Source organism: Denticeps clupeoides, chromosome 7, assembly GCF_900700375.1.
Source record: "Denticeps clupeoides chromosome 7, fDenClu1.1, whole genome shotgun sequence".
NCBI lineage: Eukaryota > Metazoa > Chordata > Actinopteri > Clupeiformes > Denticipitidae > Denticeps > Denticeps clupeoides.
The window spans coordinates 10,262,381-10,287,736 of NC_041713.1; the positions used below are offsets into that span (position 1 = coordinate 10,262,381).

At 44.3% G+C, this 25,356-nt stretch overlaps 1 protein-coding gene across 5 annotated transcripts in view; it reads right to left on the reverse strand.

Moving 5' to 3' along the window:
- The window catches only part of kansl1b (KAT8 regulatory NSL complex subunit 1b), a 45,262-nt gene that overhangs the window by 7,830 nt on the left and 12,076 nt on the right, over positions 1-25,356 (reverse strand). For all 5 annotated transcript variants that reach the window (XM_028987150.1, XM_028987152.1, XM_028987148.1 and 2 more), the window contains 5 exons: positions 23,584-24,987; positions 3,745-3,886; positions 2,963-3,049; positions 2,152-2,252; positions 1,265-1,445 (listed from right to left, as the gene is read on the reverse strand). In XM_028987150.1, coding sequence (XP_028842983.1) covers positions 1,265-1,445; positions 2,152-2,252; positions 2,963-3,049; positions 3,745-3,886; positions 23,584-24,887 — 1,815 coding nt within the window. In that variant the 5' untranslated portion in view covers positions 24,888-24,987. The remainder of the gene's footprint in view (positions 1-1,264; positions 1,446-2,151; positions 2,253-2,962; positions 3,050-3,744; positions 3,887-23,583; positions 24,988-25,356) is intronic.

Genomic DNA, 25,356 nt, shown 5'->3' on the forward strand with positions numbered 1-25,356 from the left:
GGTTATTTAATGTGAATGGCTTGTCGCTTGCTGCAACAATCCAGTCAAAGTGTAATAAAAGGATCCTGGTTAGGTTATACTGTACAAATTCGGGCATTTAACCCGTAACCTGTTAAATACTACTTGATGTGACTAGATATCGTAGAGGAAATGCGCTGCTATAGTAAAGAATTGGAGAGAATATCCCGATGTCACATGAACAGACACAGACAATCGTAAGCAGGCACCACATGCAACCCTCCCCCATCGGTGCCACAGTCTGACCTACATTCAGTAAAACCAACACTGTTCCCAGTCAACCCTGATTTGCTGAGATGTGTGTGAAAATAGTCTTTGTCACTCTTTCCATTGACCTCTGAAATTAAAATAAAGCGTATGATGACAGAGGAACCCAGATGACTCCGGAGAATGGGAGGACAAGAGAAATTGTAATAAACATGAGTGCACGCCGCAGCCTCATACGTAAGCACATCAATCCCGATCTATTCTGCTGCAGAGCCTCTCAGAGGAGCAGATCCAAGCCTGAAGGTGCAGGGTCTGTTACGTGATCTATAGGTCATAAGCAGAGGAAGGGTGCACAGCCGCTTCGAAGCGGGTGTAGTGATCACTACTAAAACAGGAAAGGGAAACCGAAACCCCAAGAGATGCCTGTTTCTATTTTTAGAATGCTTTCCCTTTTTCCCTCCAAAGAAACTAATGAAAAAGCCTTCATTTTAAAAAAAAAAAAAAAAAAAAAGGTTTGTCACCACACTCATTTTGTGCTAAGCATGCACCAGTCTCAGCTCCTATTATTAGACTCCACAACTTCAACACCTTTTGCCGTGAGAGGACATGGACCCGGGCAACCGTCCGAAAGTTCAGAGGTGTTTGCCATGAAACGGGACCCTGGGAAATGTGCTCCGCGGCTTATTGTCTTAGCCCGGTGTCCAAACCATTAGTATTCCTCATGGAGCCCAGACTCAGCATGCAAACGTTATGGGAAGAGTGTCTGGTTTCAGGGCTGTTCCCAGATCAGCCGGCAGCAGACACTAGAGGCTGAAGGGGAGCAGAATGGATGGCGGGAAATCAGCTGGATGGCATGGATCCCAGACGGTTAATGTCACGTAAAACGCATGGCATGACTCAGCACTAAAGCCATCTATTTAAGGATACAGGCAGTGCTACTTTCGTTCGCATAATTGGCCTATTAGCATTTACACAAACAGAAATTTCCCTTCGTTTAGAGGGCGCAACATACAATGTATGAAAATCTTTGTTCACACACCTTGCGGTTGATGTTGGCGACTGAGTTGGGTCGGACAAGGCGGCGCTTCTTGTAGCTGAGGAGGGGCCGCGTGCGGGCGGCCACACACGTGTGGTCAGGTGGGGAGACTGAGTGGGAGGAAGCCCACTGCTGCTGCCGCAGGTCATCGGGATCAAGAGCCTCCGGTGAGCCAGGCCTCAGACTGAGAGAGGGAGAAAAGACAGTGAAGGATGAGCAAAGTTGAGCTCTGGCGAAAACAGCACGAGCACAGCAAAAGTACAACTTCCTCAATGTGATACCGAGAGAACCGAACTGACCAAGTGAAAAATGTCTGATAGAACTGTAACTAATTTAAGAAAACAAAAAAAACAAGCTGAGCTACAGTGAAAAAGATACTAGGTGAGCCCAAACAGATGGAACCACTTCATTTTTCTTTTCCTTATTTAGACATTAGCACAGACCTTGATCAAGGACTATAGCAAATATTTTCACTGGGCACAGTACATGTGAGTATTTGAGAATTTTTTTTTTTTTACTAGTTCACCAACCAGTAGGTCTCAGTTCAAGCACCGATCTGCATGTTCGGCTTGGCAGCAGAGGTGGCCCCAAGGTGACTTAATAGAGATTGTTTTAGTGAGGCCTTATGATCTGTACTACAAGCAAAGATAAATGAGCGAATCTGTGAAAGTAGGGGTGGAGACATATTGAAACTGATGTGTTGAGATGGTGCAGAAAAAGAAGGATACATGCAGGCTGTCAATCATTGCTATTGGCCGCACCTATTTGAACCTTTATTCTTAAAAGTAGTTTATTCAAGAGTCAGAAATAATGACATTTTAACAGGACATGAATCTTTCTTTTTTTTTTTAATAATGATGACACTTTCAAGGTCATGGAAGTGGTCTTACCTGTTAATAACCCCATTGACTTGTCGGCCTGAAGGGCAGCCCTTCCTCAGGCTTGTTTCTGTGGAAATGGAACCCTCCGGAAGAAGATCCAAGCTGCAATACTGTACGCAAAAAAAAAATAAAAAAAAATAAAAACATCTATTGACTGTTTCCTTGGAAACTTTCCCCCTAGTTCTGTTCATCTCCTTCTACTCAAGCCCATGGCAGGCTCCGCCCACAAAGCTTAAGGTGGTCTCCTGCATTCCTATGGCACTCATTTTGGCAGAAGAGGGTCAACAGCACTGGGCTCGATTAAACAAAGACCCCCAGTGTTTCTGGAAACTTCCTTCATTCTCCCACTCGCACCCCCCTGGCCCCTTCCCATCTATTCCACTGGCCAGTTGAGCTCTGAGGGAGAGTCTGTTGCTGGTCGGGCAGGGTGCCAGGCCACTGCCTCAAAGGTCGCTGTAAAGCGGGCATTTGCCGGGGCGGCCAGATGGAGAGGATACCCACCCCCACCTCTTTCAGAACGAATAATGACGGCATACTGGCTATGTAGTGTACAAATTAATGTCAACACAATCCTTCAATGAAACAGCACAAATAGGACCAAGGAATATGGCTCTGAAGCTGGTGAAAATCTTCAGTTTTCACCATGATTTTTTTCTTTTTCACCAAGTTAAATTCTCAATTATGAACAAAATTTATATTATCGTAAACTCTTGCATGGTCAAAGTATACAAAAATATTTTCACCCTCACCCCACCCATTATTTTCTATTTCCTGGTTAACATGACTCAGTCAATCAACTATTTTGAGGCCTCCATTTTACCTGTGTGATCTGGCAGGCGACTGGCTCCGACTTCACCTCAACTCCATCCTCTAATGGCGACTCAGGGTCACCTAGCACTATGGACCCCTGTGAGAAGAAAAGAGAGGATGAGTCAGACTGTAGAGTCAGTTACACCTTGTTTAGCTTCAACATTCCTGATGGATCCAACCACATCATTATGAACAAAGCACCACCCTCAACAACCCTGCCATGTCTACAAGAAGAAAGGAGGGGTGGGTGGAGTCTATTCAAGCAACAATACACTTGAGATTGAGCTATGCTGTGAGGGAATTTGGGGTGTTGCGGGTGCAGTGCACGAGCACACAAATGGCAAAATAGCAGAACCTCAAGTACATTGTGGGGATTATAACTCAGTTTACATGTGAATTATTTATGGATGTCGTGACAACAGAGGCAAATTGAGAAACTTTATATTCATGTCATTCAATTACATTGTTCCATACACAACTTCGCCAAACTTCCCAAGCAACATTATTCAGACAGGAGTAAGTAACGGTAGAACCATAAACCATGTAGGAAGGTAGAATAGTGTCTGGCTAGATGCCTCAGAGGGCTGATTGTGTGAGAAATGATCCAAACACTCTCTGGATAAGGTTCTATAATAAAAAGCATTAAGATAATTCTCTATTTACAGACATGTAAAATGAGAGTGTGCATACATAAACGAGGCAAAGATTTATATATGAGAGTGTTAAAGTGGTGTGACATAATGCTCTCCACCCCCTCGTGCTGTTGCCGTGGTAATGTAGGGCGAGGCTGACCTTGCTGGAGCGGATCTGTCTGTAGATGTCCGTCTGCTGACGAATGCGGTACTCCAGGTCTGACACGTGAGCCTGAAGCCAGTTCCAGTGGCTGATGATTGAGGCTCGGTCCAACGCGTACCGACCCTCAGCCCGCCTCCATCTGTGTAGACATTAAATACATTATGATTCATTATCCAGATAATACAACAAAACTTCACACAGACTGATAACCCTATTACTACCAGGGTTCAAAGGGTATAAATGTGTTAGGAAATTATGACTGTACTATTAACACTATACACATTACTTCTGGCCTAGTGTACTTCTGTGCACTAGGCCATGTAATGCTTTATTTCTTAAATAACTAAACGAGCATAAGAACAAAAAGGAGAGAGCAAGAGACAGAGGAAGCTCCTTTCTGTCTTCTGTGGACGTGTTCCTGTTCAGAGTGCATGTGGGTGTGTGTGAGCGAGCACACATGGGAGACAGAACGACTTTGTTCAAGGATTCCTATAAATCAAATGTGGGCAACTCTCTCCTACTCGAAATGCACACATTCTCTTTGGCTTGAACACCGAACACACATCTACACAGGACCGCAACCATGGACCACAGCATCCACGGCCTTGATAAATACACGCTCACGCAAGCTTCCAATAACATTTTCATGATACAATCTCAAATATTATATAAAAATCACATGTGTGTGTCATGTTAGGGGTGGGTACACACTCACCTCTGAACCACAAGACCACAAGATTATACTATTGTGTCCCTGAGCAAGACACCTAACCCTGAACTGTTCCAGCTGGACTGTCCCCGTAACTACTGATTGTAATTCACTCTGGATAAAGACGTCTGCTAAATGGCGTAAATGACAAGTGACTGTACAGGCACAAGTCACACTTAAGGTAGTGCGATATGGCATAAAATTAACATTGCAATAAAAATTTTAACACAGTCTGTACAGTGTATATTTTGTGCCATATAATTTGATCTGTAAATTTAAACGAAACAGTTTTTGAAAGGGTAACATGTGTCCATAGCAAATGCACTTCACCAGAAAGTTTTTTTTTTATTAAACCTTTCACGTAATTTCAAAGTAACCATGAACGTAGAAAAAAAAAATAATAATAATTATATATATGTGTGTGTGTGTGTGACATATATATAGTGAAAATCAGCAATTCTACTAAAATCTCCCCCATAAAGGTCTTGACCACAGTAAAGTTAGCAGCGGGTCCTGTATTTGACATACATTCATAGAACTTCGCAGGATTTTCTCTTACTCATTAAACAAAAACCCATAAATCTCCACTTTCACAGAGTCATGTATGTCCATGAACACACACACACACACACACACACACACACACACACACACTTTTAAGTGAAGTGATTGTCACATGTGATACACAGCAGCACAGCACACGGTGCACACAGTGAAATTTGTCCTCTGCATTTAACCCATCACCCTGAGTGAGCAGTGGGCAGCCATGACAGGCGCCCGGGGAGCAGTGTGTGGGGACGGTGCTTTGCTCAGTGGCACCTCAGTGGCACCTCGGCGGATCGGGATTCGAACCAGCAACCTTCTGATTACGGGGCCGCTTCCTTAACCGCTAGCCCACCACTGTCCCGCACATTTAAACGTCAACACCAGGCCACTCGCGGCGCGGCGCGCCAGCCATGTGCGCCGATATTTCACTGTAAACCAAGAGCTTCGCCCACAATTGCTGTACCCGATAAATTGTGAAAATGCAAAATAATACTGCCACTCTTCCACTTGCTGAGCTTTTGACAGTATGCAACATGGCACTTTTATTTTTAAATGTCGCATACAGTCCAAAAGCGCACGGACTGCCTTAAATCAGACAAGGCAGGTATAATCAAAATCGCTCACGTTGGCCAAATTTATACAGTTTAAAACCCTGTTAACTTGTTGAAACAAAATCAAAGCAGTCAAACCCCCTCCTCCTAGAAACACAGTGCTTTTCCATGATGTGAAATCCCACCACTTCTCAGGCCATCTAAGGTTTTTCTTACACAATCACACACACTATCGCAGCGTCCGGCAAGGACGGCGGACCTCGGTCACCCTGCAGGCCCGAGGACTCCCTCTCTTTCTCTTCCCTGTTGGGACGGCAGGATTGTGAAAACATTTGGCAAGATGGGGTGGGTGGTGGGCTAGGCCAGCTGCGCCACCGTGACTCAAGTTTTCCCTATATCACTGCAGAGTGAGAGAGGGCAAAGGAGAATGCCATGTGTGTGAGAGAGGGAGTGAGCAAGTGAGTGATTAAGCGAGAGAGAGAGAGAGAGAAAGGCACACACACACACTAGAGGGTGTGTACAAAGGGAGAAAGGGGGCCTTAAAGAACGAATCCCTGTCTATTAGTGAAAGAGTGAGTTACATAACCCTTGTCTGTTAGGGCGCTCATATTAGCCTGCTGAGATCACTACACATGCACTTTTTCAGCAAACAGACGATTGGTCAGATGTAACTCACAAAGCCTGAAAATAGTCTTCTTCGCTCACTCATGCACACTTTAAAAGACCTTTACTTCTACACACAGCAGTACAAACTCTCTTTCACTACTACTACTGCAATTACCCAGAATTCCCTATTCTGCATTAGCCCATTTATCACTGGTACTTTTTTTTTTCTCAAGTGGATGCTATGCTCTGTAGCATGCAGAAGAGGAAGCTGTCAGCGTGGCTGTTAATAATAAAGTTGTTGACGGCAGGGTTACGGCGCCATGAATCCAGATTAAACAGTGAAGAGTACCTGGTGACCAAAAAAAAAAAAAAAAAAAAAACACAGACAAGCCTGACCACTAAAAATGTAAACTCTATGAAATGTTTGTGAAATTTGTTGTCCGTTTTGATCAGAGAATCCAGCACACACACTTTCACATAAACATGTGTGTTTACCTTGGTGTTCAACTCATTTCCACTGTGTGTCATTTTTATAACAAACATCGCCAAGGCAACAGAGGCAACATGGAAGGAGGAATCCAGGAAGACTAAAGTTGGGTAGTGCAGACAATGAATCAATGTAATGTCTAAAAGTATGTTTACAGCAAACATCAAATAAAAGATTATTCTGCCCTCCCCTGCCAAAAAAAAAAAAAAAAAATAGATAAAGGATCCGGGGCCTTTTAACATTATTTAAGGAATTTCAGGAGGAACCAGGATCCCGTTAAATATATAAAAAAAAAAAAAGACAAATAAATAAATAATTTGATCTTCACTGTATTTAAAGGTGTGAGACTAAAACAAAAAAGGGTGTAAAGGTCCCAACACACAAACACTGTTCCAGACCAGTCGCCGTCCCCTTCCTCTAGTATGCTCTTTTCCATTCTTCCCAGCATCCCCCTCCCATCTGCATTTTTCCACATGGTCCAGGAGGTGGGAGTGGGGGTATAGGGTCGCAACATAGCTGCAGTACTAAAGGAATGCCACTGGAGGCAGCGGATAGTGAGTATTTTTGGCTATGGTGCTGATGTGCGGGAAGTGACTGCAGCAGAGGCCAACTGAGCTGCTGTTCTGGTTACGACACTTAGGAGCAGGAAGCAGGAGACGGGCAGAGAGACATATGGGTGATGAGAAACCAGGACACAAAAGAACAGCATTGCTATAAAACATATATTCAAATACACTGAATATAATACCATCACAACACAAACATTTCTTCAACTCTTCCCTAAACCTATTTTTACAATGTGCCCAGATTTCTGCCTCACACTCGGTTAAATGTTGTAGTTAATAAAGACTCTTGTTCACCTAGACTGGTGTTTCCTAGACTTAAATGTTGTAGTTAATAAAGACTCTTGTTCACCTAGACTGGTGTTTCCTAGACTGCGTTCACCTAGAAACATATTGGAGAAGTGCTAATTATCCAGCTCTATTCCTGAGTGATATGTTACCAACATGGGGTATTGCTCAGACATAATAGCACTATCAGATCCCTCTTTTTTTTTTTTTTTTTTTTTACTTTTTAAGAAGGTTACATACAACTCAACATGACAGATCTTTAAGGAGTGTTCTCGAACAATTTCAGAAAGAAAAAGAAAAAAAAAAAAAAGAAAAAAGTTTCACCACAGCCTCATTATCCTATGGAATCAGCTTGTGATTTCTGTGCTGAAAGGAAAATGTTGATCTTAATGAGGACTAGTGGAGGAGCCCTGACATAAAAGAAAAAGATACCTTCTTTCTTTGTGTGGTTGGCAGTGGTCCACCTAGCAGGTAAGAAAACGGACACATAATCGGAAGGTTGGCACTTCGGGATTGAAGCACCGACCCACATACTGCTCGCTGGGCGCCTGCCATGGCAGTCCACTGCTCACTAAGGTGATGGGTTAAATGCAGAAGACACGCTTTGTTGTGTGCACCTTGTGCTGTGCTTCACAATGACACTTCACTTTCACCACTCTGTCTTTTCTTGTTTTGTGAAATGAGTCAATGACAAACTGCGTAATAGGGTGTTTCTCTCTCACACACAAAGACAATGTAAAAAGATCCAGGGAGGGCACACAATGACACAGTAAACGCAGCCCTGAAGGAGCCATGTTGGTTGCAGACCCCCAGGCTCCTTCTCCAATATGTTTCTAGGTGAATGGACTCTCAGAATGCAGTCTGGGAAACACACACACAAAACAAGAGGTAGGACCAACCACCACAACATTTAACCAAGCGTGTGGGTGTTAGACAGAAACCTGGGAACGTTGTAAAAACAGGTTCAGGGAAAGTTGAGGAAATGTTTAAATGTTTTACTCAAATATTTATTCACATGATTCATCTGCAGACAGGGAAGAAGCCAATGAGATGAGAGAATGAGACTAACTCCACCCATGTGACTGTCAAGTGCAACGACTCCATCTAGCACAGATAACACTAAACCTTCACATCCAAACGTCATTCCCAAAAAGAGGGGGGGTGACCTTGAGAAGAAGCAGACAGAGATGAGTCTGACACCTCCCATATTCTCACAGCGGCTCCATTCAACTGCACAGATCACAGGAGCAATCCTACACTTGGTGTCAATTTCTCTTAGAGCGTTGCTGCGCTCAGACTGAGCCATCTTATGAGACAAGGAAGGAGAGCGAGGGAGAGAGAGAGAGAGACTTGAATAAGACACACACACCCCATTCAGGAAATGACTGAGCGAGGCGGCAAGGAAAAATAAAAACACAGGAAATAAACCCCAAGTGAAAAACATGGCGGAGAGACTGTGTAAGGGAGAGGAATATGAGAGGGAGGGAGGAAAGGCGAAGCAAAATACAGGTTGTTTATTTCCAAAATATTACAAGGTTAAGGCTGCACAATTCGCAGAGTGTCCGATTACGGCCCATTACGTAACAAAACAAAAACAGGCCCCGCACAAAAGAGAGAGGGGGAAAAAAAAAGCCTTCAGAGACGAGGGAGGGGGCACACGAGTCCTATGACAAAAGCAACAGCAGGCTGCTCAGCCCGCCAGCAGAGCTCTGGGTAGGCGGAGCCTGGAGAACAAAGAGTCTGATGTGCAGGGTAAAGAGAGGAGGGAAAAATAAAGCCCGCCCCCTCCCACACCACATGGAGAGAGAGAGAGAGAGAGAGAGAATATAAAATGTGTGAGTGGGAAGAGAGAAATGGAGGCGCTGTGCTTCGTGATGGAAGAGCATTATCCCCCCCCATATACACAATGCACATGCCATGGTGCACAGAAAACATAAAAAAATAAACTGATTTAAACCCACAGGGACGACCACCCACAAAATCCCCCTCCTCTCATCATATTTCCATCAGTCAGCACATTTTCAGCATGAAGCTCCACTCGGCCACATGGATAAAGCCAACAGAGCCACTGAGGCCCCACGGACCCCAGACCCAACAGAGGTTCAGGGTTGGAGGCGGGTGGACGAGATAAGGTCGAGGGGGTTGGCAAATAACGGGTGCTATCATGGGGTAAGGGCGGCATGTGTAGGCAGGCCTGTGGCCGCTGATAACGCGATGGGTACAGGGGGAGAGATGGTTGGTTGCTGGGCTACACGTCCCCAAACTCCACATTGAAAATAACACAAACCAAATCCATTCAGCGGTAACTCGATGCAACACACAGATGCAGACACACGGGTACTCTTTGACTAGGCTACACCAAAAGAACAACCCCAAAGAATGACACACACTTGGGTGAAAATATGTCACCAAAAGGCACATGCTGGAAAGTGTTAATTATCGAGCTGTAATCCTGACTGAATATTGTTACCAGCACGGGGTATTGCTCTGACACAATAGCAGTAGCAGATCACTCCTTAAAAAGTAAAAGAATAAGGTTATATACGACCTCAACATGAGACATTTAAGGAATGCACACAAAGAGCACTCAGGATTCTGGAAAACAATCTCTGGAATTTCAGAAAAAAAAAAAATTCACCAAAGCCTCATTATCCTAAGGAAACAGCTTGTGATTTCTGCGCTGAGAGGAAAATGTTGGTCTTTACAAGGACTAGCAGCTTTCATTAGTCCCCGACATAACAGAAGATACCTTGTTTCTTTATGGAACACTATGTCTTTTCTTGTTTGTTAAATGAGTCAGTGACAAACTGCGTTATAGGGTGTTCCTCTCTCAACACAAAGACAAAGACCATAGGAGGGCACACACTGACACAGTAAACTCAGCCCTGAAGGAGCCATGTTGGTTGCAGACCCCCAGGCTCCTTCTCCAATATGTTTCTAGGTGAAGGGACTCTCAGAATGCAGTCTGGGGGGGGACCACAAGGCTTTGCCAAATGGGGTGGGGTTACAGTCTGGCTGGGACAGAAGGGAAAATGGGGCTGGAATGTCATTACATAAAGGATAAGGGGTGGAGTCTGAAATGAGTGAACATGGTGGGGTAGTTATGCAATGGGTGTGGGTGTAGATTTAGGCACAGTGTCACAGTGGACTCAAAGACAAATCCAGATGTGAAGTCCTGGACACAATGAATAAACATGAAAAGTGAATATTAAACGGACCAAAGACACCACCAGCAGCGAGGTCACAATGCCTCAAAACGCAGGACTCTCGGCCACACAGCTCTGCTTTCACAATTGTGGTTTAAAGCGCAATAAGGACCACATGAAGGCTTTTTTGCAGTTGAACTAGAAAGCAGGGAGCAAACAGTTTAAGGCAACATGGTCCCAAACATTTTATTTCAAGCTGAAGGCTGAACACTGACCTTGCTAGTGTTAACAGGAAAAGGAAAAAAAAATCCAGGGACATCTAAATGTCTGTTGTTGCACCACATGGCGGTGCATTTTTGTTTAAGAATATTCAATACATGAATTTCACTTTTGTATAGGTCTTAGTTCTTAGATCATTTGTGGCCCACTAATACTGTATCCGAAGCTTCTTTCCCAAATTCAGCCATGGTCCAGAATCACTGGCACTTTCAGCCAGTCCTACAATGAGATTTCCCCAGGACACGCTGTTCCTGTGTCTGTAGCAAATGAGGAGGGGAGCGGCCCATAGAACCATAGAGTGGGCATTCTTGGAAATGACGTAATCAACACACTCACCAACCACAATGTTTGGTGCAGGAGTTTTTCAAGAAAAATTAAGTCTCGCATGACTAAACTAAAAAAAATTAATACAATTGTGTACAATTTTTACATCCAATCCCAGAGCAACTGCAATAATTTGTATGTTTTGGAAGCCACAACAGTGAAAATGTTCATGCCAGGAGAACATACAACTAATGCAAACCTGTGTAAAATGACAGTATAATCAACATACCTGTCCTAAAGCTACCACCTTGCAGATGGTTAGAGTAAGATTAGAGTAAGATTACTTAAGATCTTCACCCAGTGGGCCACAGAAAAGCCTCATCAGTTGCTGTAACACAGCACCAAACATCTTTTCATCCATGCAATACAGTAAAAAAAAAACAGCTGAGAGCTGATGTGAAGGCAAAACGTATTATAGGGCCAGCGAATGGCTTCAGGAGAACATGGTCAAATTTCACAGAGGAAGGCGGTCTGAAATGGCACGATTCTTACTCACCAGGCCAAAAAAAAAACAAATTTAAAATCCAAGCCGTAGCAGCAAAATACCTCTGCTTTTACTTACAATTAGAACATTTCTTTCAGTGAGGGCACCCTATTAAGATATTCTTGCTAGCTGCCAGGCTGAAAAAAATAATAAAAAATAATTATAGATAAAGCATAAAGGGGTGGCTCTACATCAGTGACAGTCTGTCTACTCTCCATCAGTTGAGTACGTTGATGGCCAGTGAGAGAAAGGTCACCTTGACGTCACCTTCAACAGCATTTTCTTCTCAGTTGAAGAAATGTCAGTGTTTGCAAAGTTAAAAGCAGACATAATACATTTTCCATTTAACAATTTCTCCCTTTCCTGCCTGCACTTTGGGTTACAAATGATCCTGATGATCAAATTATTATTTCTCTGAGGGAAAAAGGTGCTTTCATGAGACATACAGCTACTGAAGGCTGGTTCATCCTGTTACTTGGCAACCCAACCTGATGGCACTTGAACAGAACAGGAATGTGAAAATCCGATCTTTCTGTTGCTATTCAATCAACAGCACACGAGACTAATTATGCACTGCAGAAATAGACGAAAAAGAATTTAGCAAAAGTGAACGAAAAACTAAAATCATGCATAAAAGCTGTAGATGCAGACACTTTGATATTCTCCTCCACTGCAAATGAAAGACTTGTTTCTGCAAGGAATTCAGCAACGTTGCTCTGATGCCAAATGATAGTCAGAGAGCGATTCTGACCACCCAGGTATGCCTGCCTGTTAGGGTCAGCACACACTCACACACACACTCTCATGATTGTGCTGTGACGCAGCCCACCAGGTTAGGGAGTGTCTATGGCTTTACTGTGGGGGAGGGCAGCAAAGCAGGACTTCACTCAGCAGATGGGAGTGCAGATCAAAGCAAAAGTTCAGCACACATCAATGTGTATAAACACACACACACACACAAAATGTGTAACATGATCTCAGAAGCACTGTATTGCTGAACTTATAATGCATTTGAATACCTAGTAGATATTTGTATAAAGCCAAATGAAGATACAAATATATGTACATAAACATACCAAAGCAATGTTTTGATCACACATGGTGAAAGCCTAGGACCGGAGCAATAACATCACCATGTGCCTACTCCGTACATGTACTTATACAAATGTACTAAAACTTACCATTATGGCCTTAGGGGAAAAAAAAAAATCAATCTAGTTCAAGCTCAAAATGTCACCAGCAAGAATGGTTGTGTGCATATGCCAGACACAACTCTAGTAAGGTCTAGAGCAAGAAAGAAAAGAGAAAAACCCCACCCTCGTTGCAGACCTTTACTCAGAGAAAAGGTCAATTCATCTTCTGTCATTATCCTGCTATTCAGTATTTGGCAGAACAAGTCAAACAGAAACAAACTCCTCTCTCAGGAGACAAACAGGCAGATTATGAGCACTGCCCCTAGGAACCATAACAACATGCACACTTGCATATGGGTGTAAAATCGATCAATTTTCAAGGACATCACATTTGTATCCTCAGCCAAAAACAGACAAAAAAAAAAAAAAAAAAACAATTACCTGTGCCTGAATAAGGGCAGGATCTGTTCACAGTAAAGCAACATTTTTCTTACCCTGATAGGTTCACCATCACAAGCATCAGGAATGACATTTTAAGCAGAACCATGGACTGTGGATTAAGTGTGATCGACAACTGCAGATTTATTCTGTAAGGAGTGAATATAAAAACACACAATGAGCATTTTTCATCCTTGTGGGTGTGTGTCCCTGCTGCCCTTCTGTGTCTTTCACAGACGTACGGTGCACATGGCCTCCTGGAAGCCCTTCAGAGCCATGAAATGGGAGCACCATTTTGTGCATCAGGCTCTTTTGTGAGTCCGAGCCCAGGTGTTCAGGCCGATGAAGTCTGGTCTAGTGTGTGTGTGTGTGTGTGTGTGTGTGTGTGTGTGTATAGTTGGCGTTTCTGCAGCCAAGCACTCCGATGCACCTGAACATCGAGGGCACCAATGCATTATTAACCATGACGCAGCTCAGCCGTAACCAGCATTGTGCAACCTCTGTGTGGGCAAAGTGTATTTGGTGACCCATTCAATAAAAATCAATAACAAATTCAATAAAACATCCTCACATATAGCTTCCAATAAGGGTACAGATCAATAAAAGCATATTTAGGCACACTGGGGAAGCATAGTATTTTCCAGCATTTTAATTGTAAGAGCTACATTTATTAAATGGGACTATCTGGTTACTTACATGGATTCCAGAATGGTTCTTTTCTTACATATTATTTAGTACATAAGACATTTTAATGTGTGCACTACAAGAATGGTCCGAATATTGATGATACAAATGATATTTTTATAGTCTAACGGCACATCCTGCAAGAAAAAAAAATTTTTTTTTTTTGTTTTCATTGCACCGTTTCTCATGTATTCTCATGTACTGAAGAAAGGCATGACCTTAAAAATATTGCCGGTGTCACCTGTGCTGCTGTTCACGGTGCCCTGAGCCATCGTTTTCCGCCAATGATGTGCTTCCCGCCTCACAACAGCACAAGCGTCAATCTACCATTTAGAAAGGCGCGCACACGCACGCACACACACACACACACACACACACACAACACAGTCAGCCATCGCAGCTTCCAGCTGCCGCCCATGTTTTCCTGTGGCGGAGACAAACACACCACCATGAGCATGTGTACCTCTCAGTGACTGTGACAAAACCCATGCAATCAAAAACAGCCGGAGCTGCTACAGGTTGACAAGCTGGGAAGACCAGGCCGTCCTACTGGGTGTAGTGGGCTGGTCTGTCCACTGCTGACCTGGACAAGCGGAAGACCGGCCAGCAGCAATGACTCATCAAGAGCTTCAGAGAGTCTGCATGAGGGAGGGATGGAAATAAGATGGCCAGTGTTTACATCTAGAAGAGATTACGGTCATATGTAATCCCACACATATTTACGCGCGGCCTCCACATGTTGTGATTGAGGGCTCTAAGGTTTCTCATGTAAACAAAAGGGGGAAGCAAATATGCTAACACGCGCAAACACCTCTTCATTCTGACATCACCCAGGCACACACACACACACACACACACACACACACACGGTCCATTCGCTCAGGAATCTGGCCACCAGACAGACAAAGTCACAAAAAAACAAGATCATCTCCCACACAGAGACACAGCAGGGCAGAGGAGGAGGAGTATAGGGTTCTTACAGAAAACTAGGGGGTTTTTGCTCCTAAATCGCTTTTAACGGGTTTAGGATTAGGACACACACACATACACACACCTGTTCAAGAGTCTAAAAGTACATCTGACTCACACCATCTGTACTAGTCCAGTTGTGCTCGGTGGCGCCTTCATAAGTAACCAAATCGAACAAAACACAATTACTGCTTGGACAAATAATAATAATAATAATAATCCTGATATGGTCTTCACTTCACTGTTACGAGTACCATTTACTCAGGTCACTGGTGTGGCAATGCGCTTCTCACAAAACTGGGTCATTAAATCCACCTAGCAAGAGCCTGAATTATTATTTTCAACACCCCCACTCTTCTAATAGCTGGGGGACCCTGTTGCTGAGAATGTGCGCTGCAGACGAGAGCCGTAAATAAACACTGCGGCCCTGTAGAGCCAAGCATCAGGCTTCAGTCCCCCTTTAATCCCTTCAACCTGCAGACCTGTAGCACCGCATTCAGCCCCACGGCCAAGAGATGAATCAGCTCCCGTAACTCCGAGAGCTCGCGAGTGTGTGTATGCACCGAGTGAAGGAGAGGGGGGGGTGAGAGAGTCCTTTCATTGAGAGCCAGGCACTGCAGGCACTGCCATGTACAGACGAGGAGTTTGGAAAAATGAGACGCAGAAAGAATGAGGAAAAATGATACAGCTCCAGCATTATGGAGAGGCAGGTCATATACTGGTCATACTGGACCCCACTGTACCCTCTGACAAACTGTACAAAAAACATTTACTGTTCTGAAGTACATTTATTGCTCCTTATATTATTCAAATGAATCACAACATTAATCTCAAGTCTCAGTTGCTGTTGAATATTCCCAATTCAATAACTCGTGTTTATATTCGTTGATTATATTATATGGATCACAGGCCTTTTGGAAGGAATACTGTTCTTGTGTAATTTGACTTAAAGGTAATCCTCTGAGGTCAATAACAAATTCTGCCACTTGCTTTAAACAGGGGGACGAGGCGGAGACCTGGAGACGAAGAACACTTTTATTTATATAAAGGGACAAAATTATTCAGAAGGGGAGCACCATGACCCGCCAAAGAACACGTTGCAGAGTTTACGAAAGACAGCATTTACGTTTAAGAAATGGAAATAACATTCAGCGCCACATTTTATGTTTATGGAAGTCTGAACTAATCCAACATCACTGAAACAGAAAAGCAGAAAAAAATGAATCAGTTTAAAAACATGATTAAACTGAAAAAAGTGGAGGGATTTGAGAGGCTGAACTTTTAGGGAATGCGACATCAAATACTTTCCTGGATAGAGACAGGCCCTAACCCAGCTGGCCACCGCTAGCAAACACTATTTACCACCGATGAAGACCTGCCAGCGCTATTAAAAAAAAATGCTGCAGCCTACCCTCCCTGATGGGTGTGAAGGGAAAATGGACAGAAATTAGACTCCCCCCCCCCCCCCTTTTTTTTTTCTTCTTCCCCCCTCTCTCTCTTCCCCTCCCAATTGGAAATAAATCACCGCATTCTCCCACTATCTTGATTTTCCTGTTTCCCTTACACAACAGACATCCTGGAGAAAGAGAGTCCATCGGTCCCGCCGTCCAACACACACAATTTCATATCTAATGTGCACCTAGTGTGTGTAAATATCAATGCAACAAGACTTTATATAATTTTTAAAAACAAACTCCAATCTTAAGCTCAGCTAACAATAGCTGTGTTATGGCCCGTGGTCACGTGATGTGCTGTCTGTGTTCTCGGCCTTTTTTGTAGGAGGAGCCTGTAATTTACGGAACTCCTCCCAGACCCGACTCCGATTCGCACTCCCGTCGGAGTGAGGCCGTTAAAGATGGCGTGGGTCTGCTGCGACGGGAGAGAGGAGGAGGAAAGGGAGAAGGGAAAAATACGCCAGGCAGATGCCCCGTTCCCAGTAGTCTACCCGGGGCGTTTTTGTGGCCTGACTGTATTCTTGTTTCAAGGCTGGAATTGTACTGTTTCGATTTATTAAAATGACCTCGCTAAAACGTTTGTGGTGTTTCCCTCCCTCTTTCTGATTTCATGGTCCTGACCGAGACTAGGATGTAACAAGCGGCCACCAGCAAAAAGGATGACACAACTTTCCTGGTGCCTGTGAGGACATTTTGTCACTCTGCGATAAAAAGAAATCCACAAAAACCAACATTCAGCACCTGCAGAGCACAACAGGAATCACGGAACCATCTGCTGGTGCACGCAGGTCAGAGCAGCATCTTCTTCGCCACGCTGCATCACCTCCGCAGCACAAACCCACAATCTGAGGGTTTCGTTGCATACTTCCCCTCACAGAGCTACTCGGCTCAAATGCTTGGATGCCTCTTACCACTACTGCTGCTTTTTGGTGCAAGATAAGGAAGCCATACAGCAGCTCACCTGTTGTTCTATACCCTTGCATTCTGTTATATATGGACGAGATTCCATTTCTACCTAAAGCGAGCTGGATCTCAGTGGCTGGCAAGGCACCAGCCATTCCAGAAGTTTTTGATATATTCCCACAGCAAAACAGAAAAACTGGACTGGGTCACCAGCCCTAAGGATTGCAAAACAATGACTGAATACTGAATGAAGCAAGGACTAACCACGTAACTGATTCAGTGCCTCACATCCTGTGCAATAAGTGTTCTTCTGGTACATACTACATACACTACATTAGATCTATACATACATATAAAGACGCACATTTACTTATTACAATAAATAAAAACACAAAGCAGAAGCACATTTTATTCTACGTCGAGAATAATGAAGTCAGAATGTGACTGTTTACTAGCCCTCATGCCACACCTACCTACACCACATGATTATAGGCAAAACATGATTACACATCACAAACCTGCTAGGAAATGTTGTGAAATTAGTCACAACTAGTGCAAATAATAATTAGTTTTCTTTATAACCAACTTTCCATAAATGCTGTTTGAAAAGGAACGTCAATGTCTGTGGAAAAGATGAGGATTATGATGAAAAATTCAGATGCTGTCATCAAGTATGATCATCACATCTTTTTTGTCCCCCTTCACTTTGCGCACAGTAATAAAAAGTCTCCCTAATGCCACAGTTCTACACTGCTGTCCAACCGTACTTTTCTGGGCTGAGGGTCAAGTGGAGAAAAGGACCTTCTACCTAAATTGATATGAGGGATTGGGGGGGGGGGGGGGGGGGGTGTGGTGCTGGTTGAAAAACAAGCTCTGCTTCATACTATTAGTTCACATCAAGGGGTCTTCATCAAAGCACTGTAATTATTTTGCTGCCAGGAACCTGAAAAAGAAATATCAGATCCTAACAGACCTGTCCAAAATGATTGAAAGTGTGAAGAGAAGGAAATCATGGCAAAATTCTTGCTGGAGAGCCGGAGCCCACAAAGAGTGAATAAAAGGTCAAGGTCTGATCTCAAGGTGTGTGCTCACAACATAGCATTGACAGATTAACCAAATAATAATGACAATAATAATAAAAAATACATTACAATAGACTTCAGATTCACAGACAAGCAGTTTCAGGTAAATGCTTTTTTGAATTTTTATTAAACAATAATAAAAATCGGAGCTTTGAGCCAGTTGTCTAAATTCCATCACCATTCTTCACAACACAGTTAGGAGGGGAGCAACACTGGCAACTAATCCCAGCATAATCGTAATCCACAGACTGATTAAAAAGACATCTTTCTAATTCCCAAGTGCCGCGTGGCATCACCTCCTCCTATGCTCTGATTGGATCAGCAGCTTGCAGAAAGAAAGCGCTTATTTTATTATTTCCCAAAAGAGTACAATGCTAAGTCAATTATATGAAAGTGTTTGTGGGAAAAGTGAGAAAACGTGACCAAAAACATTGTCCGGGTAGAAAAAAAAAAAATGTGTTAAGACCACAAGAGATTTTGTTCAAGACAGAGATCATAAAAACCACACACATATACATACATACGTCACACAGCAGAATCAAGCCACAAAAGCGGTGTTCTGTGAGTAGTCTAAAGGAGACAAGACATCGTATGAAAGGTAATGAAAGACGTCAATAGGAGTGGAGAAAGGGCAAACAACTGATTAAACCGTCTGAGCGAAGAATCAACGGGCAGCTAAACTGGCAGAACTGGAATCAAGGATTTCAAAACTACCACGGTCTCACAGATATGATTCTACCTGGTTTAGGCATAAATAGCAAGAAAAGGTGTAGATTCGACTGATGTTAACAGTTTATAGCAGAAAACGCTCCCAGCGCTTACTGCTACCATCATGTGAAAGTCGCCAAACTTGCTCAAGTGACGGAGAATGTCATGTAGTTTACCACAGTTAAGTATAATATTTAATTCTTAAGTTCTTCTCTAATTCTCAACTAAATTAATCAAAACCTGCTTAATTATTCATATATTTATTTAAAAACTCCACAACTGGACTTGAAGTACATATAGAAGGGATGCTCATGTGATCATGAACAATTGGTTGGGTGCGGTGACGGCTATATATTTTATGAGACCTGACACATGAACCTGAAGCCTGTAGCTGCAGAACCTGATGTCAGATCAGAGCTCAGTCTATCTTCTAACTCCATCGGTACAAGCTGCAGAGGGACACTGATCTGAGATAAGCGCCACTGCTCCATGAACAGCTGCTACTAGGTGTGCCTTCCTTATACCAAACCATACCAATTTTAATTATAAAAGCACTTTCTACAAACTACAATGAGGCAGACAAAAGTGCTTCACAATACAAGCAAATACAGGCCAATGGATAAGTAAAGCAATAATAAATATGGAGAGAGAAAAATCTAGGACAGTAATAAAAGGATATAAAAAAATATATACAAGTACAAAAACCACATACATCACCACCTCAACACTGCTTGGCAGGTCGAGGAGCTGTGACTGCAAAAGCCCATCACTTCGGAGTTTGTAATGTGATTTTGGAATAGATAAAAGCCTCTGCTCTACAGACCTGAGAGAAAGGGACAGTATGTAAGAGTGCAGGAGTCCAGAGAGATGAGCTGGGACAGAGCCATTCAAAAGGCTTGAACACAATTACAAGGATTTTAAAACGAACTGAAAGCCATTGAAGTTAGGAATATGCTCTCGCCTGCTCATGAGCAATATGAGCCTCCATTCTGCAGGTATAGGAGACCCAACCCAGGAGCTGCTGGAAGAGGCTGATACAGGTGGAATGTTCGCTCGCACAGGACACCTCAGCAAACACACTCCTACATGCAAACAGGAAGAAGGGCAGACTGGCAGGATGTGGCTCCAAGCAGGATTTCCACCAAACAATATGGTCCAAAAACTTTGATTTCAAGTAAAAACTAAACAAATGAAAAGAGACATGAAATACGGGTGGGAGATATATATTGAATATGCTCTATGGATCCACATGCAATCTAATAAATGACTATATCGTGACCATATATTGACCATAAAAATATAATATATATATATTGCATAGTACTAAACGTGTCCCGCGCTGTGTGTCTGTGCAGGAGATGTACTCCGCTTTTGACGTTTGCCTCGCTGCCCTATCACAGCAGACAGCTCTGCTGCCCTACCCAACCAGAAAACTCTTCCTGGAGCATGCAGGTTAGTACTGGAACGGTGGAGACAACTGAATTCGCAGAGATAAGTAATTGTGATTTCAGACAGATTAACTGGAGATTCTGAAGGAAAATATTGGTGTCAATTCATGCAATAAAGGGTTGAATTTAGCATTTATAGAAATGTCAGGGTATCCAGAAATATTGTGTCATGATACCTCAAGATTATTCTAGACCACACTGCCCAGTCCTAACACAAAAGGATCAAGTCGGAAAACCATTGTAAATAAAGTTAAAGGTCGTACCATTGTTCTCACCCTCCACAGGACCTAGTCTGGTGGGAACGAACTCCACGGTCGCGTGCTTCCAAATAGCCTCAGGGTCAAGTCGCTGTGGCAACCTGGCAATTTAGAAGCAGGCTAGCGCAGGAGAGTCCAAAAATAGAGCAAATTTGGGAGCACTGTATGCAGAGTGTGTTAATCATTACTGTTCCATTACTGGAAGCGCCTCACAGAAACCCACTGTGATGCTATGACATATAGGGCTGCGCGAGCAGACAATCGCCATGAACAAGACTCCTGTTCTCTTCCATGCCTTGGAGATAAGACATTTTCTGCCTCTCTCAATATTAGGGATGCAAAAAAAAAAAAAAAAAAAAAAAGTGCTTTAATATTCATAAGATGAATAATTCAAAAAGCCAATCAGTCCAAACTCTCTCCTCATGTACAGTGTCCAGAACATCCACATAGATGAGCAGCAGTAAGATGGGATCTGTTTCACAAATCTTAAAAATGCCAGTGTACAGGATAATAAAAATCAAACTTTAAAAAACATGTTATCTAGCCTTCATGTCCAGACAGAGTCAAGCTGTTATTGCACCATGAGACATAGAAAGGACAAAAGGACCAAAGATTCTTGCAGTCTTGTCTTGTAGACTTAAAGCTTAACATTTTAATTTAAACAGAACACGAAATACCTACAAGTGGATACCTACAAGTGGTCCTTAAAATGATGAGCCATTAACAAGAGCAAACATCTGCGCTTCTTCTGTGGATCACCACATGAGAGTACAAGATGTTCCCAACCATCCTAAATGCTGAACAAACCAAGAGGTCAGTAAACAAAACATGCTGAACCAGTTCAATAAGGTATATTTTAGATTTGTGTACACCTTAAGGGGGACTGGGATATTACAGCTGAGCAGTAAGTATTATTACAGGATGTGCCATCTGCAGACTGGAAAAGCAGCGAGTCGGATCAGTTTGGACATTAAACAGCCATGCCTGCTGTTAATCAGGCCTTTTGGGATGGCTGAGCAGAGGCCACGAGAATATGCCTTGCATGCAATTACATCATGTGGTTGTGGGAGCTACCAGTGAGGAGGGGAAGGGGCGGGGGACCTGCAGGTAAATGTCCCTTCAGGGTGGCCTTTAATTACAGACTCCAGGGCCACCTGCGAGAGACGGCCCAACACGCGGCCATGGCCGCCATCTTGCTTTCTGTCGCTTGCACAACATTTTTCTGTCATAATCTGCCAGTAAGCCTATTTGGTCTTACGCAACAGTCACATGACCGACTCCCATGCTGAAATGTAGGTTATCCTGCTCAAGTCTGTCTCTAGCCATGACAATGAGCACATACCGACACCAATGGCAACGGCCACGCCACCCACTCTCACAGAGGGAAATTAAAGGGTGGGAGAATTCTCCGTGCTTTATTTATATATTTAAGAATGCAGATGACAGCTGTTGTGTCCTGGCGGAAACTGGAGCTCTGGAGGTAGTTGACAAAACATGAAAAGGCATCAACAGAATAGAGATGGCAGCAGGTTGTGGGAACTGATTCAAGGAGGCGAATACCGAGCAGTAAATGAATTAGAGACGGCTTATGCCGTGAGATGTGAGTAAGACGTAGTAATATGACAAATACAGGACAACAAGCGGGTCTGCATTTATTTAAAAGTGTGTATACACACACACACACACACACACACAAACACAGCAGGAGCTTTCAGTTGTCCATTTAATGCATGTCAAATGGCAACACTTAAACGGAAAGTTGTTATTTTAGGGGTGACACTGGCATGTCTGCCATCCAGCCTTAAAGGTGGCCTGAATTTTTTTTTGCTTTTATATAGGTCTTAGCGGTCTCCTAATACTGTACCTGAAGTCTATTTCCAAAATTAATCCTTGGTGTAGAATTACAGCCACTTTGAGCCAGTGCCACAATGAGGTTTACCCAGGACGCACCATTTCAATGTGTGTAGCTTTATGAGGAGGATAGGGGCCTAGAGAAGTTGACGGGGCATATGCTGAAATGACGTAATCAACACCATTCACCAACCACAATTTTTGGTGAAAACATGAGAAGGTAACCGTTCCCCTTATGACAGCATAAGGGGACAAATTCCATATTCGACCATCGGTGCAGCCGCTCTCTGAATGGCGAAACAGAATGGCCAAAGTGCTCATTACAGCAATCACCATTTCTAGTCACTGAAGGACCATAGACAGGCTAGGCTAATGTAATTATTAAGCAAAACTTTCATGATAGGAAACCTTTAAGTGAGGACAGGCATCGTGCCTCCTTGTTCATGCTCCTTAAACATTCTCTCTCTTCCGCCCTCCTTCTGCTTGACCTACATCTACAGTCCTCTGTCTCTAGAACCAAACCCGGACAATCATCTTCTCCACTTTCCCTGTTAACCTAATAAAAAAAACTTATCAAAATGTTTTTTTTGCCAATAAACAGCTAAAATCTCAGTGTTAAACTGCCCAATTGTTCCTGACTTCTGCACAAGGACTTTCACTCCATACCATGGAAACAAGTGTGTGGTGGGTAACACAATTATGTCCCTGATACTACTGATTGTAAGTTGCTCCGCATTAGGGCATCTGATAAACACCGTAAATCTAAATCATAGTGGCGAGTTCTAAGATTGTAGGTAAAATTAAAAAGGATGACAATGACTGCACTGCATATCCAATGATGTTGAACCCTGGTAGTTTTAACGGGATCTTTAACGATTTGTCTAAAATTACCCAGCAACCCTACTGAAGGACTCATTGGTACTCACAGGGGGATGTGTCTCTGCTCGACATCCACGCGACTCAGCTCGTCCTCCTCCACATCAGTCTCTCCTCCAGAGCTACTTTCCGTGGCGTCGGAGTCGAACGCTCCCTCAGCGGCCCTTAGGTTGGTAGCTCCACTCAGTGACAGCCTCTCCAGCTCGGCTGGCACCGAGCCGCCCTTCAGGAAGCGGCCCAGGCCGTCCCTCTCCTGCAGTGTCAGAGGGCCCCCGTCCCTATGCCTCAGGGCCTCCAGGGTCCCCAGGGTGGTCTGCAGGAGCCCTCCAAGCTGCTGCCGTACGTGCCGCTCCACCTGCTTGGCCTGCACCACTTGCAGACGTTTGCGGAGTCGGCGTAACCTTCCTTCAATCTCGCCTTGCCTACTCTGGCTCTGTTGGGTCCTGTCGCGGAGCTCCGCCCCCAGACTGCCCGTAGGCTGCTGAGGGGCAGGAGAGGGTGAGGAAGGCGGAAACGATTCCACGGCTGTAAAAGTTGTGGGCGGGGTCGTCGATGCATTACTGCCATTATCTGTGGGGTCTTCCGAAGGTGCCAGGTTGCTGTGGGTAGGGGCTTGCTCAGGATTACCTGTAGGTGGCTGGGAAACAGATTCACCCCTGAGGGGTCCGTTTCTAGCAGAACCTCCTCGAGACACAGCAGACCGCGGCAAAGGCGGCGAATCTGTGCTGAGAGGCGTCTTGGAGCCGCCGTTCACTGCGGCTAATGCGCAGTCTTGATCCGAGCCGGTTTTCGCCAGCGTTTTTGCGACGCCGTTAATGGGAGACGCTGCCACTGGAACCGGGGGTGATCCCCCGCCTCCGGTTCCGGTTCCACAACTCATTAGGCTTTGTATCTCCTCAGTCAACTCCAACCCCAGCGGTGTGTGCTTACGTGGCAGGTATCCGGGGAGGAGGTTGTGAGTCTGGAAAAGGACCTGCTTCAGAGACTCCTTACCAGACGGCACATCAGAGCACAAGTATGATGCCACCAGCTGAGGGCGCCTGCCCCGCCCAGGGGGCGTGGCCTCACCTCTAACCACAGACTGCTCTAGCTTGCAGGACGAGGTGGTTTTGCTGCTATTGCCGTTACTATTGACCACGGCAGACAGCTGGTGATGGTCCTCAGAAGAGGGGGAGGCAGTCGTTCGGCTCCGCTTGACAACGGCTCCGTTGCTGGGCGTGACCAGGATGTGTCCGGGGCTGCCCTGAGGCTGCACAGGATTGGGGGAGAGGGTGGAGGAGGGAGGGGCCAGTTTGAAGCGGATGCGGTGGGCTTCGGGTGGCGCGTCGGTCAGAGCGGGCGCCATCGCAGCCATGCAGCGAGAGGAGGAGGGGGGGCGGCCGGGGGGGCGTCTGGCACGGTTGTGGCCAGCTCCACTGCACCCAGCTACCTCTACCACCTCTCCACGGCACAGCCTGGGAAAAGAAGAGAAGAAAACAATTAGACAAAAATCATTACGTAACTGCAGGACAAAACTACTGAAGTCCAGACCTTATATCCAATAACAAAACTCATTCCAATAAAACATCTATATCCTCGGATGGCTGGGATTAGTGCAGTAATGTGGGATTCACACAGCAACGTGTGAGAATGTGTGCAGGACTCAGCTGACTGCTGAGACACAGATGTAGGTCAGAGAAGCATGGTGCCACTGCACAGGCTCACAGAAATCTGCCAGTCCAAGACACTGGCGGGAAGTGAAGGATCTAAGAACAATCTGGCAGCTGGAAAAAGGGCGAATAAATTGATTCATTGATGGGAATCACTTCGCAAAAAGCGATCTT